This window comes from Columba livia, chromosome 5 (assembly GCF_036013475.1).
Source record: "Columba livia isolate bColLiv1 breed racing homer chromosome 5, bColLiv1.pat.W.v2, whole genome shotgun sequence".
NCBI lineage: Eukaryota > Metazoa > Chordata > Aves > Columbiformes > Columbidae > Columba > Columba livia.
Window position 1 is genome coordinate 3865441 of NC_088606.1, and position 19734 is coordinate 3885174.

The 19734-nt window shown below is 45.8% G+C and overlaps 2 protein-coding genes across 2 annotated transcripts in view; both read right to left on the minus strand.

Annotated features, from left to right (window-relative positions):
- PELI2 (pellino E3 ubiquitin protein ligase family member 2) overlaps positions 1-6794 on the minus strand; it is a 78132-nt gene extending 71338 nt beyond the window's left edge. Inside the window, exon 1 of the mRNA XM_065063107.1 lies at positions 6524-6794. Coding sequence (XP_064919179.1) covers positions 6524-6600 — 77 coding nt within the window. The 5' untranslated portion in view covers positions 6601-6794. The remainder of the gene's footprint in view (positions 1-6523) is intronic.
- Positions 1-19734, minus strand: part of TMEM260 (transmembrane protein 260) — a 283367-nt gene that overhangs the window by 177407 nt on the left and 86226 nt on the right. The window lies entirely within an intron of this gene.

The following is a 19734-nucleotide window of genomic DNA, read 5'->3' on the forward strand; positions in this document are numbered from 1 at the left end:
TCAAACCCAAAGCCAGCCCTGCTCAGCTATTCCCCCCACACACCCACAGCACGTTCACCTGCTGCTATGGAAGCCCCTTCTGCTCTTGCCTGTACTAGTCCCTTAATATGAGGACCGAGACCTATTCTAAGCCACTGAGTAATAGGATTAAAACAGTCTAATCCCACATGTTACTTACAGTTTGCCTGAGAAGTTACAAATCAGTCCCCCAAAGTATGTGAATGATGCTATAATCTCAAGACCCAGTACTAACCAGCAGATGCCTAAAAAATAAGAGGCAAAGGCATAAAATTCTGAAGTGCATCCTGTCAAGAGGGAAACAAGTCATCTAAAAGAAAAGCTGGACCCCTCCAACACAGTGTTAGCATGTGCAGGTGAAAAACGCAAGGACACCATTTAGTGATGTATTTATGAAACAAACTGAGCAGCTTTGCCTTATAAGTCTGTGGAAGCGGGCATGCTCTCTATGCCAGCATCCCCACTCCTGTCCCTCAAGGTTTAAGCTTGTGACAAGTCACATGCGAGCTTTTCAGTGGTGACCTTGGGACAGAGTGAGAATAAACATATTTCTTGATAAAAGGAAAAGCATCCGTGGTACAAATGAGATTCAGAGCATCAGTACAAGCACAAAGTACACCTGGAAAACAACTAGAGTTTCTGCTTCAAGCTGGGAGCTCAGACGGAATCCTCCTCTGCTTTGCCAACTAGAGGAAAACGAGTCACAAGTAAAACGGTGCAGAACAAGCAAACAACTCTAGTGACACCATGAGAAGCGCTTCTACTAAACACAAAGACTGTACAACACACTAGAGGAGTCTCCTTGTGAAGGTTTCACGCCCATACTCATCACGGATACTCAAGAGAAATTCAGAACCAAAACATGCGTAGACAACAGCAAGAAGACAAACAAGACAGCTGCTGGTTCAGGCTACCTAAACAGCTGTTGCCTACAGGCGTGTCTGTAGTGGTTTGCAAACAGTTGTAAAACTTCTCTGCTGGTCCTCTGAACTAATAAACTACCTTCAGCAAGGTGCGTTGGCTCAGGCACAGTGCCAGCTTCTTATTAGCCTAAAGGAAAAGAAGGTTGCATCTTAAAGTATCGTGTTGATACGTGCTATTGCTATTGAGGAATAAGGGCAGAGCGAGTTAGAGAGCAGTATGAACTCCATTAAAAAAACTGAGTAAAAACCAGACATAATTTAGTTTGAACTGGATAATAAAAAGTTCCTGACTTGTTAGGAAAAAATCTGTTCTCAAGCAACCTTGTAATCACAGTGGAAAAACAGCCTGCTGTTATGATGGAGCATCAAACGGCTTAAGCAAGATGCTGCTTCCAGCAGCAACAACAACCACAATCTTAATAGCCTAGAAAGCAATTTCTAGTTTTATATGCATATTTTTAAGTAGAGTCAAGTGGACTCTCACAGCATCTACTCATTTATAAATTTCAGCTGAAAATGGAAAACTATGCATCCCTAATTATGCCAAGATTGGAAAGGAACAGCTATTCGGTTCTACAAGGGAAGCGCATCAGTCAAAGGCAACGGTGTCTGACATTTCTCGGACTTGTTTACTCAGAGTATACAGTTCCTTTTCCATATTTTAAGACCAAAAATTCATCTTCCACTTGGACACATGCAACTCACTGCCTGTACGTGCCAAAGGGATTACAGTTTAACTTCCAGAACGCATTCAGTTTCCTTTCTACAACAAACATTAAACATGCAGATGTTTGACGCTCTGATTTGCTTCAACAAATACAGATTTTTGCTTCTAGAGTTTGAAGTTTCTGCTTTCTGATTTGACATTGGTATTGAGATGCTGTGAATAAAGCCCACAGCTGGATACAAATCTGTACTCCGAGACAGTCAAAAGTACTCCAAGGAATAGGTTAGTTGCAGAAAACCAACTCAGATATGTTTTCTTTCTTAGCTTAAATGAAGCAAAACCATTTCTCTGTGCTGCCATTCACAAGCTTTCACTGAAAAAAAATCTTTCCTCAAATATAACCCTTTCTACTACATTTTTTTTCTTACACTGCAGTTAATGTTCTATTCAGCCACAATACTTTTGGTGTTTGATTAATATACTTGCAAGCTCTGAACTGGCACTGATCACATATTCTCAATACTCAGCACACGAGATCCATCATCAACTAAGCACAAGACATAAAGGTCTCCAAGAAGCCACTGTCAATATCAAATAAGAAAATAAATCAGTTTCTCCAGAACAGCAGCCTTCAAGCTACGACTGTTGAAGCAAATGATTCTCAGAGAGAATCACGACCTTGAATGTATTTAACGGGTGGTACCATTATTTGCTATAGACACTCCTTTAAATAAAGCCTGAAGTCCATTTTTAAATAAGGCTCAAAAGCAGAACTCAAGTCGCCTGAGCAGTTTCACCAATATATCTACACCATATAGGGCACAAAAATCACAGAATCATTAAACAAAGCTTCAACTTGGTATCAAACAACGTAAGTGCGACTTAAGTTGACAGTTTAATGTAATAATCAGGATGACCCTCCTGCAGCATTTGGTCTGTAAACAGAATAAACAGCTATCAAGGATACGCAGAGAGACCATATCGCATCTGCGTTTGCCAACACTACTGAAAAACTGCATCGGCTTCTTCCTGAACTGCATAGCAAGACATTAACAAATGAGTTCCATGAAGAGCCAGACAGGTAAGTTAAAAACTGGAAATGTGCTTAAAAGGGGGAAACACTTCAGGAACTTCATTTAGCCCATCAAGGAGGCAGGAGTTAAGAAGCAACTTTGATTCATCACAGAAATGAGAAGCAGGTGTCTAAAAATGCAGAAAAAGACATGTCCAAAATCTAAATTTGCTCCAAGTATAAAGTGGTCTATCAATCAGAACAGCTTCTCAGAGGTTACTGTAGAATTTCCCACTATAAACACAGGCGGTGGGTTGACTCTGCCCACCAAAGCTGCTCCATCGCTCCCCTCCTCAGCTCAACAGGGTGGAGGAAATATAACAAAAGGCTCATGGGTTGAGATACAGACATGGAGATCACCCAGCAATTACCATCACAGGCAAAACAGGCTTGACTTGGAAAATTATCTTATTACCAGAGTAGCATCGTGAGAAATAAACAAATCTTAGTAAGAAATACTACACTTACATGCAACACACCTATTAGAAACCCCCTCCCAAACTCCTTCGAATTGGTTGTATTGCACCACTTTGAAAGCATGTGATGTCAGGTATAAAATCCTTTCATCGCTAGAGATCTCAGCCATTGACTAAAACTTATGTTGCTTTGGTATTCCTCCTTCTACTGACAAAATTCTCATCAAGTTTCTGAGAAGTTAAAGCTGCACCGTGCAGTCCCAAAGGAAGAGATTGAATAGCCCACAGTTTTCACTGAAAAACAGAATAAATTCTTCAAAATGTGATTTGAGTTGGGGGAAAAGGGGGTAATGGGAGGATGAGGACGGGACATACGGCTCAAGACACTAACCAGGTACAAGTCCAACAGAGGTTACTGGCAAAACCCACTAACACCATGACATTCTATTCAATATCACCTTCAAAACTCCCTCCAGCCCCGTGTTCCAGGAAAAATATAATGGGGCATTACTTTGATAGGACTTCAAATATAGCTTTTTTTTTTTTGCTTTTCCTTTTTCAAGAAAAAAAAAATAGAATATGATTCATTTCTGCTTCACCAAGAAATCCACAGCCTTTTGTGAACAGATGATGCTCCGAGCAGATGCGCACAAGCAGATTCACAGTCAAGCAGATGATCTCTTCTTTACCAGCCATCTTGACCTGTCTGGCTTGATCTACATAAACTGTTTTTATTCACTACAACATTGATTATGTAAACCTCGACAAAAATCTTAACCAAACACGCGCTTCCACATCGCTGACAGAAAATATGTAACAGACTACTGGGAGGAGGTTATTAGAAATGTATTTGCTGCAATGACTGACTTTGGATGCCTCAGGCTTTACCCTTTGATCACATTAACGCGCAGACAAGCGATCACAACTATTGCGAGACAATACAGGAACATGTGCTGGTGGGAGAACTACCTACTGCCAAAAGAACGCCTTCCCCTTGATTTAAAGGCCATGCATACAATGACCCTCCTTTAATCCTGCTAAAACAGAGTAAGAGCAAAAAAGAACGGGAAAGTTTTGTCATCTTAAAAGCGGGACTCTCAGCAGTTCGCCAGGTGCGCCAATTCCTTTGTTCATCATCCTTTTCACCACCTAATTCAACAGTCTCACAGCTCGAGACAGGCGTTATTCATCAACATCACAATCAACGCTTTATTTTTCCCCCTAAAACCACACACGTCTGAAAAGAGCTTTAAAACAATATCTGGCTGCGATGGCACTCTATCCATTTGAATCAAGCAGTTGTAACCAGAGCTGCGACGCTTCTGTTGGTCCACAGGTCTCAGTGTCGCTATGGGGAGGAGAGCAGATTTACATTGTCTTATTTAAATGGAACTCCAGATTACAAGATGCTAATACAAAACAGGTATTAAGAATATTTGTTCTCAGAATACTGAACAGATGCTTAAGCTGTTCCAAGAGCTCCTAGTCACAAATGTTGAGTCACCAAAGAAAAAGAGAGATATGTCTGTATTATTTATGGCACTACATGCAACACTAAAGACATCTCTGATTGGAAATGCGGTAATCAACTCCTAAAGCGTCAAATGGATCGTAAACCCCCCATCTTCAGTCCAAAAACGGAAAATGTAGTTACTGAAGTCATGGCATTTCCTGGGCTGCTTCTGTCACGTCTACCTATTTCTACATCCCATCCAGCACAGTGTGTCAATACGCTGTGTCAGCCACTGCCCTATTGTCTCAGTGCAGCCTATAGACACGTCCAATTCAGCTGCCAGTGTGCAGAATTCTCATTCCTAATTGTACTACAAGGACAAGAGGATTTGTTTGCTTTTTTAGTATGTGTAACACCCAGAAGATATAACCTCAGTAGTTTTAGAGAACAGCTGATACTCAAATAAAACTAAACTCAGCCTTACAAAGTTTATTTACATTTTATTGGCATGTTTCAATACACAGCAGCGAAGATCAAGGCCTTTGGCAGGACCAATAAGCTGCGATCAATGCATTTCCATATTAAAGGAAAAGCACACCAGACTTTGCTAGGTTAAGATCAGAGCCAAAACATCTCATACTTCTGTACTTTCAACTGCCGCTAAAAATAGTAAAACAACAGAAAGGAAAATGCTTCCAGCTGTGCACAAAAAGCCTCTGCAGCAAAACATCAATTTACGCACTCTAATTTTATTAAAGATTCAACATTATACTACGGCTTTATTGTCATGGACAGTGCTGCACAGCTGAGGTTAGCCTCCATTTCCACAACTGAAAAAAGCAAGAATGTTTCTTTATTAAATTTAGCTTGATATGGATATTTCTCCCGAATGGAGTTACTCGACTTAAATTCATGTCTTTCAAGTGCCACGCTCATGGTAAGAGCTGCATTTTATTCCATGGTAACTGTATCTTGACCTAGTCTCGTGATATGAAACATTTAGCATCCGCTAAGGAAAAAAGGTTCACCATTGGACACAGGAGTACCCAGTCTCGACTGTTGTTTTTATTTGCTCCCAGCGATTCAAACAGAGTTGAACACAGTTCTTTATGAAACAACTCGACCAAAGCAAAACAAATAAAAACCCTAACAAAGGAGAATAAGGTTTTCTACGACCTTGCAGCAAATATGTAACAGATTCTGGGGGAGGCTGAATAACACAGCAAGGCTGTAACTGTTCTGCCTCACGGCTGGCTTGAAACCTTCCTATTCTACTTATTACTAAAAATTATTAAATTAACCATACGTTTCTCCATATTAAACTATCAAAATTAAGCATCTCTTAGAAGGTTCACAAGGGCTCTCAGCAAGCACAGCTTAAACGCGTCTCCCTCATCTGCTTCTACTGCGTTCAGCAGAAAGGCTTCCAGCTTTAACAGCAGGGCAAGAACATAATACCAAGAGGATTACTTGAAGATCCGCACCAAGCTGAGAAAATAAACATTTGCGCTACGAATCTGAATATACGCGCTTCACCCTCCCAACCCCCCCCCCCACCCGGCTTTCCTCCCAATTCCAAAGTCATCTCCCCTGCAGCCCGTTCCTGGGAGCGGGGGAGAAGCCGAGAGGGGGAACCCGGCAACCGGCTGCGGGGATGAGCGCGGCCGCTCCGCACCGGGGGAAGGACGGGACCAGGGTCTCAACCCCGCGCAAAGTTTCTTTCCAACCCGCCGCCGCAGGCCCCGGTGCCCCCGACATCCCTCCCTCCCCGCTCCGAACCACCGGAGCCGCAGCTCCCCCGGCGGGGACGGGACATGCGGCCGCCCCCCCACCCCATCTCCCGGCGGGGAAAGGCGGGAAGCACCGCCTGCCCCCCAACCCACCGCCCCCTCACCGCGGGTCTCGCTTCTCGCTTCCCCGCCGCCCCACGGCTGGTCCTCGCCACCCGCCCCGGAGCCCGTCCGCAGCGCTCACCCCAGCACCACCAGCTCCCCGTACTTGACGGGCTCCTTGTTAGGCGCGCAGTGCTCCTCCTGGCTGGGGGAAAACATGGGGGCCGCCACGAAGTACACCCGGGGCCGCCGCTACAGTCCCATCCGCCGCCGGGGAGCCGGTCCCGAGCGGGCTCCGCGCTGCGCCCCGCACCGAACCCCGCACTGAGCCGCCGGCCGCCCGACAACGGCCACTACACCCGGGGGGGGGGGGACGGGGGCGGAGCGCCGAGGGGGACGTACCAAGTCGCCGCGGCAGGGGGTGGGAGGAGCAAAGCGGACCCGCCCCTCACCCCCGCCCCCCCTCTCCCATTCACCGCCTGCGGAGGGGGCGCGCAGCGGCGCCCCGCCCCTTTCTTCGCACCCTGCTCCCCCCCCTCACCACCCGCGAGTGGTACGGCCTCGCTGTGTTATGTAAACATAGAGTAAAGGGGACGGGGCCGCTCTTAAAGGGGCCGCGCTCCGGCGGGAGGAGCGGGGTGGGGGGCACTGGCTCACAGTGTGGGGTTCTAGATCACCTCCAGCCCCTGGCTAGTGTCTGGATGCCGGGCGGGGGTCTTTAGACCCACATTTGCCTGGAGGCATGGTTCTAGATCACCTGGGGCTGGGCTACCTCCTGTCTGGACTGCAGGTGCTAGATCAGCTCAGGGTTCTAGATCACCTCAGGGTTCTGGATCATCTCCAGGGATTTGGTCACCTCCTGTTTGGGAGGGTGGTTCTGGGCTACCTGTGGATGGGGTGGGGCTCTAGAACACCTCCGTGTGGTTCTACATCACTGCAGTGCTCTGGATTCCCTTCAGAGAGCTCCTGTGTCACCTCCTGCCCCAGAAAGGTGGGGGGGAGGGGGGTCCAGGCCACCACCTGCCTCCTACACCTTTCCCGCAGTCTCCAGCGTGGTGGTCTTGAGTAGCCACCATCACCTTAAATTAGAAAAAAAGTTGATTCAGACTAGATATAAGGAAGAAATATTTTATGAGGAAGGTATTGAGAGCCTGGTCCATGTTGGCCAGAGAGGTGGTGGACGAACCATCCCTGGAGACATCCCAGGCCAGGCTGGACGGGGCTCTGAGCAACCTGAGCTGGTGAAGATGTCCCTGCTCATGGCAGGGGTGGCACTGGATGAGCTTTGACAATCCCTTCAACCCAAACTATTCTATGATTCTGCACTTGTGGCCAAGGAATGACTTCCCTCCAATCTCTCATGCCTAGATGAGGAAGGAGCTGTGGAGTCCATCTTCTGGACTCTTCTCTCCATTGTCTTCCTCTGAGGCTGCAAAAATGTCCCATCTTCCCCCCACTCCACCACCTTTGCTCTTCAGAAAGAGCTTTACAAAGCCGGCGCTTTTCAATGCTCCGACTCATCTCTCCAGGCACAACTGCTGCCTCGAGCATTACAGGTCTGCTCCAAAGCTGAGCTGGGGCTGCTTTATTCCTTCCAAAGACTTACTTTCCAATAAAAAAGAAGGAAAAAGTCATGAATGAAAGCACACTATTCCCAAGCCCGTGTCACCTCCCTGAACACCCACAGCCGGCAATGCTCAAGCGCAAACGCATTTTCACTCCATTGCTGACAGATTTAGGTGAAATAAGTCATTAAATCAAAATATCAATGGGCTGACAGGCATCCAGGGGGCACCTGCCCAGACACCAAGGTCTCGTGCAATGCAAAACTGGGCTAAAAAGGCATCAAGGTGCAAAAAAACCCTGAACTTTTGACAGTGACTTCCAAAGACTTTCCCACCCAGCCCATCGCTGCCTCAGCATCTCCCTCAACACTCAGAGATTCATTTCCATTCGTCTTGATACCCAATGCAAGCACAAAACCAGCAAGATTAGCTTGACATCAATCTGCATCAAGGATGGAAATTCTCATTAGCTGCTATTTGAGGTGTCCAACCTGGGAGCCCGTTAACAAAGAGAAAGGTAATTGCAGCAGCCACGCTGCTCCTGGCCTTCACCAAAAAGCATCCCCTGGGCTGGCACAGTCAGACTCGGGATTGAGTCCTGTTCCTTCTGCCGAAAGCTTTCACTCTGCCTGAAATTGTATTTAGCTATTAATTTTCCCGATAATGTTATTTTTCTGTCGTTTCTGGTGAAGAGGTGAAATGGAAAAACCCAGTCAATCTCATAGGGCTGCAAAATGGAGATCTTCCCAGGGGCAGTGTAAAGAAGACAAGATTTTATTAAAGACAGAGAGCTGAATTATTACAGATTTATCTTCTTTATTGCCTTAACAAAATAGAAGAGAAAGCCGGGCTGTAAGTCACTGTCAAAGAAAACAAATAGGGCCCCGAAAACAGTGTGAAAAGCAAAGCTCCTGGCTTCATCCTCTTCAACTTCTCCCATTTCTCCCCCCGAAAGCAAGACCTTTGCGGCAGCTTGGCTTTCGCGCGGCATAAACAAATTTTAATACTCTTCCAAAAACGCTCCCAAACAGCTCAGCTCAGCCAGGCTTCCCATAAGGAGCTGGATTTACAGCATCTTCTGCTGCTCCCCCAGCCCCCCATGGGGGACAAGGAAAGACCTTGAAGATGTGATTTTTCCCCTTTTACCCACTTTCTCATTTTCTAACACTACACTTTTTGGAGAACATGGAAAAATTGCATAGAGCCTTGTGCACAAGGCTCAGAACTGCAAGGTTCCGCACCCTTTTGCCGGGCCGGCGCATTTTTATGTTCAGCATGTGAACCAGCTCATTTGCTGTATTTAAATACAGAAGTGCAGAAATTGTTAACTGCAGAAAATGCACTGGTTTGCATTGCTTAAGAAAATTATTAACTACAGAAAATACATCAGTTTGCATTGGGGAAAAATAAAAGCGCAGGCCAGGAAAAAAGAGCCCAGTGGGATTGACAGGGGGATATTTGCACCTGATGCATTAGTAGCAGGTGGATGAGCTGCAATGGGTTGAGGAGGAACCCCCCACTACATACGTTTGGGGGAGATGATGAGATAACGCTTGCCACTTGGGTTCGTGCATTCTTTTTTCTCCTTGGAGATGTATTTCATCCGTATACATGTGGTCTCTTCATTCTGCATGTCCCCATGGGTTATTTCAGGCTGACAAGTGAAGAAGGACACTCAGTCCCAGTCCCATGGGGTGTTTTAAGGGCTGCTGTGTCTTTTCTTCCCAAATCGTAGGTTTTCTTGTTCAAGTTTCCAAGGACCTGTTGCTCCTAGCACTGGAAACCTGCTTTTAATTTTTAAATCCCTATTTTTTGACTAATGAAGCAGAGCACGGAGCAGCTTTGCCATGCAACACACAGCTCCCCATCCCACAGAAATCGCAGCCCCGAATCCCAGCACCGCTATTTCCTCCAACTCCAAAAATTCCTTTTGCAACTGGTGCAAGCAGCCCTTGGCTGGCATTTTTCCCTAAATCCACTGAAATAATTGCGAAAAGTACCCACAGCTGCATTCTGCTATTTTTCAGCTCAAAATGCCTTGCGGTCTTGAATCAGGGGTGGCTCAGCATGGCTTTTCAGGGGGATAAAGAGAGGTTTGCTTGTTTTCCCCTTGGAAGTGGGAATCGCAGATAACTTGTTAGAGTTCCTCCCCGACATTGGAGTTTACTCCCAGGTTTAGCACAAGCAGCTGCTTGGCTGGAAGGAAAGATATCCAGCCAAGCCAAAAGAGCATTAAAATCAATGTTAAAAAAAAAAAAACAAATCCCAAACACAGAGAAATAGTACGTGCCCATTTATTTTTAAAATGTAATGAAAAGTTATTTTAAATGCAGGAAGATTAATAAGCCTCTAATTCAGCAAAGTACTTACAGATGTGCTCCACTCTAAGTAAGTACTTTGGCACTTTTATGAATCAAGGTCTAGGGACCAGGCTTCAAATATAAAGTAACTATTGAAAGATGCAAATAACCTTCACATCGTACCTGTGGCTTATGCTGTGCATGAAGATCACAGTACATGGGATCAAAACATAAATAGAATCACAGAATCCCAGAATGTGAGGGATTGGAAGAGACCTGGAAAGCTCATCCAGTGCAATCACCCAATGGAGCAGGAACACCCAGATGAGGTTACACAGGAAGGTGTCCAGGCGGGTTGGAATGTCTGCAGAAGAGGAGACTCCACAACCTCCCTGGGCAGCCTGGGCCAGGCTCTGCCACCCTCACCAGGAACAAGTTTCTTCTCATATTTAAATGGGACCTCCTGTGTTCCAGTTTGAACCCATTACCCCTTGTCTTATCATTGACTGTCACTGAGAAGAGCCTGGCTCCATCCTCCTGACACTCACCCTTTCCATGTTGATCACCATTAACAAGGTCACCCCTCAGTCTCCTCTTGTCCAGCTCCAGAGCCCCAGCTCCCTCAGCCTTTCCTCACACGGGAGATGCTCCACTCCCTTCAGCATCTTGGTGGCTGCGCTGGACTCTCTCCAGCAGTTCCCTGTCCTGCTGGAACTGAGGGGCCACAACTGGACACAATATTCCAGGTGTGGTCTCCCCAGGGCAGAGTAGAGGGGCAGGAGAACCTCTCTGACCTACTGACCACCCCCTTCTAACCCACCCCAGGTACTATTGGCCTTCCTGGCCACAAGGGCCCGGTGCTGGCTCATGGTCACCCTGCTGTCCCCCGACCCCCAGGTCCCTTTCCCTTACACTGCTCTCTAATAGATCATTCCCCAACAGGGATAAAGTTTTTCATTCCCAGCTCTACATTGTTGCTGTTCATAGAAATGTTTCCAGGAGGGGGATCAGGTTTATGTTCAGCCATTGGTGCAGATTCTTGGAACTGAGGAAGTTGATCTCTGGGGTCAGAGCTGCCCGGCTTTGATGATCCAGAGTGGGGAATAAACCCCAAGAAAGGAGAAAAGTTGCCTCAGCTCCAAGGTTGAGATCAACCAGGCATCGAATGGTTGGGTGCAGACGTCTCAGGCTGGAAAATCTCCAGCTCATAGGTGACAGAGGCTCTTGAGCAGCCACCCAAGGGAAGCAGCAGAAGGAAGTGCTGTGGGTGTTTTAAAATTAGATTTGATAAATATACTACAGGAGAAATATTATGTGATAGTTCACACTGATGCAATACTCAGCTTAGGATATTTCGGGGCTCCTTTCAGTCCTGTGTATCAAAGAGGTTCAGTGCCTGACACATATTAGGCTAAAACATATTTGCTTTTTCTCACATTTGAGAAAATATGTGCTTTGGACCTGCTATTGTCTTAATTTTTCACCATGCCATATAATGGTCTAGATTCACAGTAACACCTAAGATTTAGAGAGGGGAATTAACATTAAAAAATAAATGGAAGAGCTGAAAGGATAAAATACTTTCAAGTATCATGGCAGCAGCTTAAAGATATGTTACAGGCTCCAGCTTAACCTGTAACACCCTGTAATAAAGACCCTAAAGGATTTTTAAAAGCAGAGAAGTGTGAAAGGCTATTCGGATCAAATAAACAAACAAAAAGCCATCAAAAAGCTGCGTCTAAATGAGGAAAACAAACTGCAGCACAAACACTGGCAAATAGAAAACCACAATAAGGCAAGTGGAAAAGATTTTGCGGAACAGTTTGCCAGAGGCATAAAAACACACGTAAAAACACAGCAGAGACAGAAAGTCTAACAGGGACTCGCTGGGGCCAGCAAGCAGTGCAAGTGTGAAAGAAGTCTCGGGTGAAATAAAACCCTAGTGGGTCGGGTAAATGGTCCCCTTGTGTGTCTGGAGACTCCCACAGCAAAACCCTCTTCGTCAGGAATGGGTCTGGCCAGTCACTGGCCCAAGACTTGTAAAGAGATTCAGATATGATTATATGAATAATTAACAGTATTTGTCTGCACCAGATGGGAAATAGCAAACTTGACACTGGTTCGTGAAGAGGCAAGCTTAAGAGCTGTGACCCAATCAGTCTGACCTGCACTAGGCAATTTAGTAGAAAATATAATCAAGTATAGGTAAATACAGATAAATATAGATGTATTTGGCAGATCTGATATACCTGGGCAATGGGGTTCTTGCAGAAAGAAGTCACAGTTTCTAATGCATTCACATCCTTTGAAGCAGTCAATTAATATGATGGAGAAGGTGACTGAATGTTTGTCACCTATCTGGGGTTCACAAAAGCTTTGCCACTGCAAGAGCTGCTAAAGCCATAAGACTAGCATGAGACAAAGAAAGGGCTTCCTGGATTAGCACAAACCAAAGGCTGGAAATAGGTTCTCATTTTCAGCGAGGGGAGAAGCCGTTGTTGGGGTTTTGTGGTGCCATGGGGCCCTGGTCAGGCAGCTGACTCATAATGGGAAAGTTCGCTGAGGAGCCAAAATTGTTAAGCTGACTGCAAAGAGTTATAGAAGGACCCAACAAAAAAAAGTCCAAGTACATAAGAGAAGATGACCTTAGCCATATCTGTCTAATGACTGGCTCTAATTGAGCCATTATCATTTGAGAAAGACATGCTGAGGTTTTACAGTCACTATAGGTCCTTCTCTTGAAAGAGTCACTCAGGGATCAACACAAGTCTAAAAGACAAATAAAATGTACCGAGAGGCTTCTGTACATCTTTTCCAATGATGGGGGTTATTCTAGGTGAATGGTCTGTATGCCTTTTCCTACTGGGCCCCATAGCCCAGGATGAGGGACCACACTGGAGATGCGGAGGATGTTTCTGCAACCTACTGATTATCTGCTGGATGAACAGGAGCCAGAGGGCCGTCTCTTTTTTCTAATACGCAACTAAACAACTGGGGTTGTTTAGTCTGGAGAAGAGGAGGCTTAGAGGGCAGCTCAGCACTCACAGTAATGCCACAGTAACCTGAAGGGCAGTTCTAGCCAGGTGGGGATTGGGCTCTTCTCCCAGGCAGTCAGCAATAGGACAAGGGGGCATGGGCTTCAACTCTGCCAGGGAAAATTTAGGCTGAATATTAGAGGGAGGTTCTTTACAGAGAGAGTGGTCAGGCATTGGAATGGCTGCCCAGGGAGGTGGTGGACTCGCTGTCCCTGGAGGTTTTTAAACTGAGATTGGACATGGCACTTAGTGCCATGATCTAGTAAACGGACTGGAGTTGGACCAAGGGTTGGACTCGATGATCTCTGAGGTCTTTTCCAACCCAGTCGATTCTGTGATTCTGTGATCCTACCTGGAGCACCGGCACCGTGCACCTTCTTCGCAGTCTTCCTCCTGAGGGACTTTTGATAGCTGAGAGGGAATAAACACCTTTTGTACATGTCTTCCTAAACCAGTATCACTTTTCTTGTCCTCTCCCTGCAGCCCAGAGCTGAGTCCCCTCTCAAATCACCGCATCCCTCTTTATGGGCTGCTCACTCCTGCCTCAGTTGCTCATCTGGGAATGGACTTTCTTCCTCCAAGATGTTGCTCCTTTTTGCTTTTAAATTTCTTCTCCATTTGAAACTTAACACTAACACAGTGGTGGGAGGTAGAGGATGGGGACAGTTCCTTTATAATTTAGTTACACCTAATTTAGGGGAATTCTGATAATCTAACCTTCATCCCAGCAGACAAAGCTGGTGAGATTGGTTCCATGGGCTTGGTCCACGTTATCCTACTACAAGAACCATCCCTGGCAATGATGCTCCCCATCCCCCAGGAGAGCAGCTTCGGGAGCAGATGGCTGGGTCCACATCCACAAAGAGATATTCAGCTATCGCATAAATCAAACAGACTTCCCCCATCAAACATCATGAGAACACCCAAATCATTGCAGGATATAAGGTGGGAGAGGAGCTCTGCTTTTCAAGAGCTGAGGCTCTGGCGAAGTTCAGGTGTGTGGTCTCAGCCTGGCTCTGGTTTATTTTACATCAGCTTCTGTTGCAAGGGCTCGTCAGCTAATTGCACTGATCCCTGTATGTGCTGAAAGCCTCATCTAGCACTTTTTAAAAATTATTATTAACCAAGGAATCTGCTTTTCAGGGGATGCTTGAGGAGCGCTGGGGTGATGGGACCTCTGCGTTGTCAGCACCGTGAACCTCAGACCCAAAACTTTCCCAATTTGCAGGCGTCGAAGTACTTCACCCACCAGCAAAGCATGAACACCCACAAAGCCACTTAAAATTAAACAGCATTTACACGTATTATGCTACAGAGAATGAAATGCATTTTAGAAATTATTGTGTATTAGAAAAAAAAGACAGCCCCCTGGCTCCTGTTCATCCAGCAGATAATCAGTAGGTTACAGAAACATCCTCCACATCTCCAGCGTGGTCCCTCAACTCCACAGCCAAAAACCCCCCCAAACTCCTCAGCACTGCCTTTCGCAATCTTTGCAGCACTGATACGTGCATATGGTTTTAGAAGAGAAGAAAAACACCATTTCGCTAAGGACTATAGGGGCTGCGGTTAATAACTACTTGGGAGTTCAGACTCCACTGGCGGTTAAGACCTAACAATTAATCAGTTTGCACCTCTGTGTCTTGTTAGGGTAAAGAGGTGCCAGGTCATATCTGAATATGTTAAAAGCAGCACTTGGCCTTCAAAGTATATACATCAGTAAAGCCTTATAACTACCTCCTAGCATTTGACATTCTTTTCATTACTATAATTTACTAAGTGCATTGCCAGGTGCTCCTGGCAGGATTCCAGGCTGCCTTCAGCCAGGCAATGGATAAACTCAGAAAAAAAAGGCTGTTGCTACCCCCAAAACCTTGAAATCCAAGCAAGAAGGGAAAAAAAAGAAAGAAAAAAAAAGGGAAAATAAGAAAATAAACATCCCACCAAAAAACAAAGGACCACCAGCTGGGTGCAGATGTCAGGAAGATGCAGCAAAAGGAATAATGTCCTGTTAAACCATCGTGCAACTGCGGTTCCCGAAACCCAGAGTCCTGCCTTCTTCCTGGTCATGGGAGCTTTCCCACTTATAGATGGTTATAGATGGTCACTTCGCCTACGCCTGCTCGGCATGGGCAATTAATAAGTCGTTAGCTTGGTAAGCTGAAAGGCTCACTATTGTCAGGATTGGCCGAGATGCTGCTGGAGTTGTCGTTATTATGGGCTCTTTAGCAGATGGATGTTCAAAACTGTATTTCACTGCAATAAGGTAATAGCTGAGAAATGCAATTCTGGTAGCCCCATGATTGCTACTGCCTTTCAGTGGAGTCGTTAGGAGATGAAGATGCCTTGTACCTCGTCAGATAATGCCTTTCCTTAACAAAGGAGCTGAGTTATCTTAGAAGAGGTTGAGAGTTCCTCGCCTTTCGGAGAGGGAAAAGGGACTGTTATGTGTTGCTGAGATTTACTAGTTATATTAAATTAGGGAAGGTTTTGTATGGAAACACTAGAAGAAGCTATGAAAAAATTGCAAGACATGTTTTTGTGCAAAAAGAGCACACATATACCTGCTGTTGCCAATAAGAGAGAGAAGATGAATGAAAAAAAGCCTTTGAGCTGAAAGAAAATCAACATGAATTCATTACTAAGTGTTAGCGATCATACATATAGCATACATCCAACTACAGCAATGGAAAATACTTTCTTGAAGGAATAGAAAGAACAGGAAACCACTTGCTAATAAAATTTACCATCTGCCTTCTGGAATGTAGGACTCCTTGGTTCAGATGTTGTAGTCAAACCAAAGCAGCCAGGAAGGCAAAAGCAACCTTGTAAATCCACATCTGAATAATAAGGAACTGTAGGGCTGGTGGCAAAAGCTCATTGACTTGATAGATGAAGGAGAGGGTCTAATGACTTTTGGTCTCCAAAGGGTGAAAGCAACGTGGGGTGGCCCTGTGGCCACATTTCCAACCCCCTACCAAGCTGATTATACAACAAACATCCCAAACCTGCTCTGAGGAAAGGACACGTACCATTTTCTTCTCCGCAGGCCGTTAAACCCGCCGATTTCCAGGCACTTGGTGAAGCCAACGGTAGGAACACGCTGACATCTTTACAAGGAAGAACAGGATGTGACAGCCCTGTGTGTGAGCAGGAGTTATCTGGTGTTTTGTTAGCCTGTTTTTTGGGAACAGATGGGAACGGAGCCATAGGAAGCCTCATCGTTCAACTTCCCCAACTCATTAGTGAGGCCCCTACACAGCGAAACCCTCCCCTTGTCCCATCTGCAGCAGCCAAAACCTCGGTGACCTCCAAACCCACCACCTGGGACCCCCAACCCCTCCATCACCGCTTATAAATCTTTACATTTGAAATGCGCTGCCAATCGATGATTTCAGGATGCAAATGGAGCATATGGAGACCATAGCAAGCAAAACAAAGACAGAAGCCACGGGCCATTTCCATGATCAGAAAGAGAAAGAGTTTCTAGTTATGCAAAGGTCATTGTCTGAGCGTGGTCATACATTTAAATATTTTAGTGTCCGTGTGCCTGGATCCTCCCAGAATGTTTGTGTGTAGGGGGGTAAATGCAGTGGTTTAGTTAGATAAGGGAACACAGAAGAAGTGCAGATGTCTCTGTCTCATGAGATCTTTAAATCAAACTCAAGCATCCTGGAGATTCGCTTTTTTCTCCCTATAGTTATTTATATATACATATAGTTATTATTTTTTCCCCTATAGTTATCTATTATTATTTTTTCCCCTTATAGTTACATATTCATGCTTTGACTCCTGGTTACTCCACGCAGTTTCCAGCATGAAGTCAGCATAAACATTCCTGCCTCCCCAAATCCGCTGTGTGCAGCACTGAGGGATGCAGCAATGGCAGCTCAGTGCTGCGGGGTGTCACCTCCACCCCGGTGACCCCGCCACCTCCTCGGTGCCCACAGGGCATGGCTGGCACCATCATGGCAAAGGAGACAAAGTCTGACTTTCTTTTTGTTTTCCCCTCCTCCTCTTTGCGAATGTGTAACAGTGAGAAGGGACATTGTCCGCAGGTCTGTGGGAAGCACAAAGGGGTGGCTGTGCTGACCTCCTTATAAAAATTCAAGGCTGTCCTCATTTTTCCTGGAGGTTTTGAGCAGTTTGCACACACGTATCTTTGTTTTACCCACCCCCCTCCCCGACAACCCCAGCGCTGCCCTGTCCAAAAGCCTCCGGTTCCAGCCCAGTCCTGCTGCCCACACAGAAACCAGCAAAATCTGACATACCCGGTCAGAACTTAGACAATTAGGGAGAAATGCTGAATATTCCTTCTTGGAGAAAACGCTGCTTTTCTTTCTTGTGATGCTGCCAGTTCAAAACTTCAGTGTAGCTCAGTTTCTAGTGCTGGCAACTCGACTTTTTCCCAAAATCAAGCCCTTGAAGCTTCTCTGGCCATTTCCCCACCGCTGCAAGCACAGGGAAGGGCGAGATGCTGGGATCCTCAGGAAACTACTTTATATGTGTAATTTGGGGATTTTCATCTAAATATCTTCTCTGTGACCACTGAGGTCCCTGGCTGGAGTCTGCGATTTTTAAAAAGGATTAACGCTGTGGCAACCTTCATCCAGATGCCCCCAAAAAAGGTTTTGACCTGGTTGTGTGCTGAGTACTTTGCCCTCCTAAACTCTAATTCAAATCCCTTTTGCTTTTCTATTTCCAGCCTTTCCCCGCCCCCCCCACCCCCACTTTCATGCATTTAAATGCTCCACTCTCTGCAGGAATAAACAAATTCTAAAAGAGATTTCAGTTTAACAACCTGACAATTTATATTATATTTTTGGGGGGAGGATTGGTGCCCATGGTCATTTAGGGGAATTCAGCAAAGCCTGAGCTCGGCAGCATATCCAGATTGAAGCAGGGTTGTTCTTTCTCTGTTCACCTCTGAAAATTTGGGATTTAAGCAATATTTGGGACTGAACAGTTACACCGTTGGTGAATACAGGGGATGTTCTGGGTTTCTTCCCTTAGCCACAAGCAGGATTAAGAGCAAAGAGCTCCTTCCTGTCAAAAACAAGGAGAATCATCTTGTCATAAGCTATTAATATGGAGCTGCATTGGCACTTGGCAGCAAACCACCAAACCCACAAAGTTGTGTTTAATTTGCTGTTAGAGGACAGACTGAATCTTCTTCACTCAATTATACTGAGACGATATTTCAGCACGGAGCCCTGGAAAAATGCCACCGCTCGCTTATGACAGCCCCACCGCTCCAACTTGGGGTTGCTGGTGTTGTCCATCCTCTGCTCCTCAAAAGGGAGTTTCAAGAGCTCCTATGTGTCGAGATGGCCCATGCGCAATGAATCCAGAAGGTTCTTCACCCCTCACCTCCACCCCACCAGCCCCAAGAGCCAGCCCGAGCCCTGGCACCCATCTCATTTTGACCCCATGTACATGCCCGAATAGCAAGAACAACCAGAAATAACCCCATATTTCCCTCAGAAAAAGGGCCAGGGTGGAGTTTTGACTTTCAACAGGGTTTCATTGCCATCCCAGCCCTCAGGTTCCCATGCAGGCTGGGCTTTGCCTGGTGCCTTCCTGCCTTCCCCAGATCCCCACCGGACATGAAGCCTTCCCCTCGTCATCCAGGATGTCGTTTTCTATTTTTACTCAAATCCCTTTAACTTCTTGACATTTTTAAGGCAGCAACCTGGAGGAAATAGATTATCCCACGGGGGGTACTGTGTGACTCCAGCCCTTGGTTAAGAAGATAGAACTTCTTTTCAGGGTTCATCACATTCCTGAACTGGCTGCAACTTCTAACTCACAAAACAGGGAATACAATGCCCATAAGCTTTTATTCAGTAGAACTTCATTATTAGTCATCATATCCTTCATGTAGATGGGGAACAACAAGGAACAGCTCTCATTTTAATATGTACAGTCTGGGAGACAGCGACAGCCTTTTATCTCAGCTCGTTGAGTATCTCTTGGCTTGCTCAAGTCCCGTTAGAGTTAGGAAGCTGGTTAGCTGCCTCGGTAGACAATTTCTGTTGCATGGTGACATGAAAAACAGGACACAAGGATGCACTGTGGTCTTTTACAAACTGCGACAACTGAAGCAGGGATCGCTGCTGATATTAGTTTTGTCCTACAGACACTGTGTAGAGTATGAGCCTGATATTTCTTTCTTTTTGTTCTGCAACTGCAGAGCTTAGTACTGCATTTTTTTGGGGGGGGGGCTATTTTGAACAAAATTGCTGTTAGGTCCCATTTTTCCTTTGTTTCCAGAACACAGGGATGTGCAAAACAACCACCGCCTTAGGAGTATTTCAAGGCAGCAAGAGGAGAAACTCCAGAGTGGCTCTGGGGAGAACGCTCCCACGTTCCTGAGATTCCTCTTCCAACGCTCCATAGACAGACTCGCAGTTCTATTTGCAAAAACTGGGAAAGCTTCCAAATTTCAGCCTG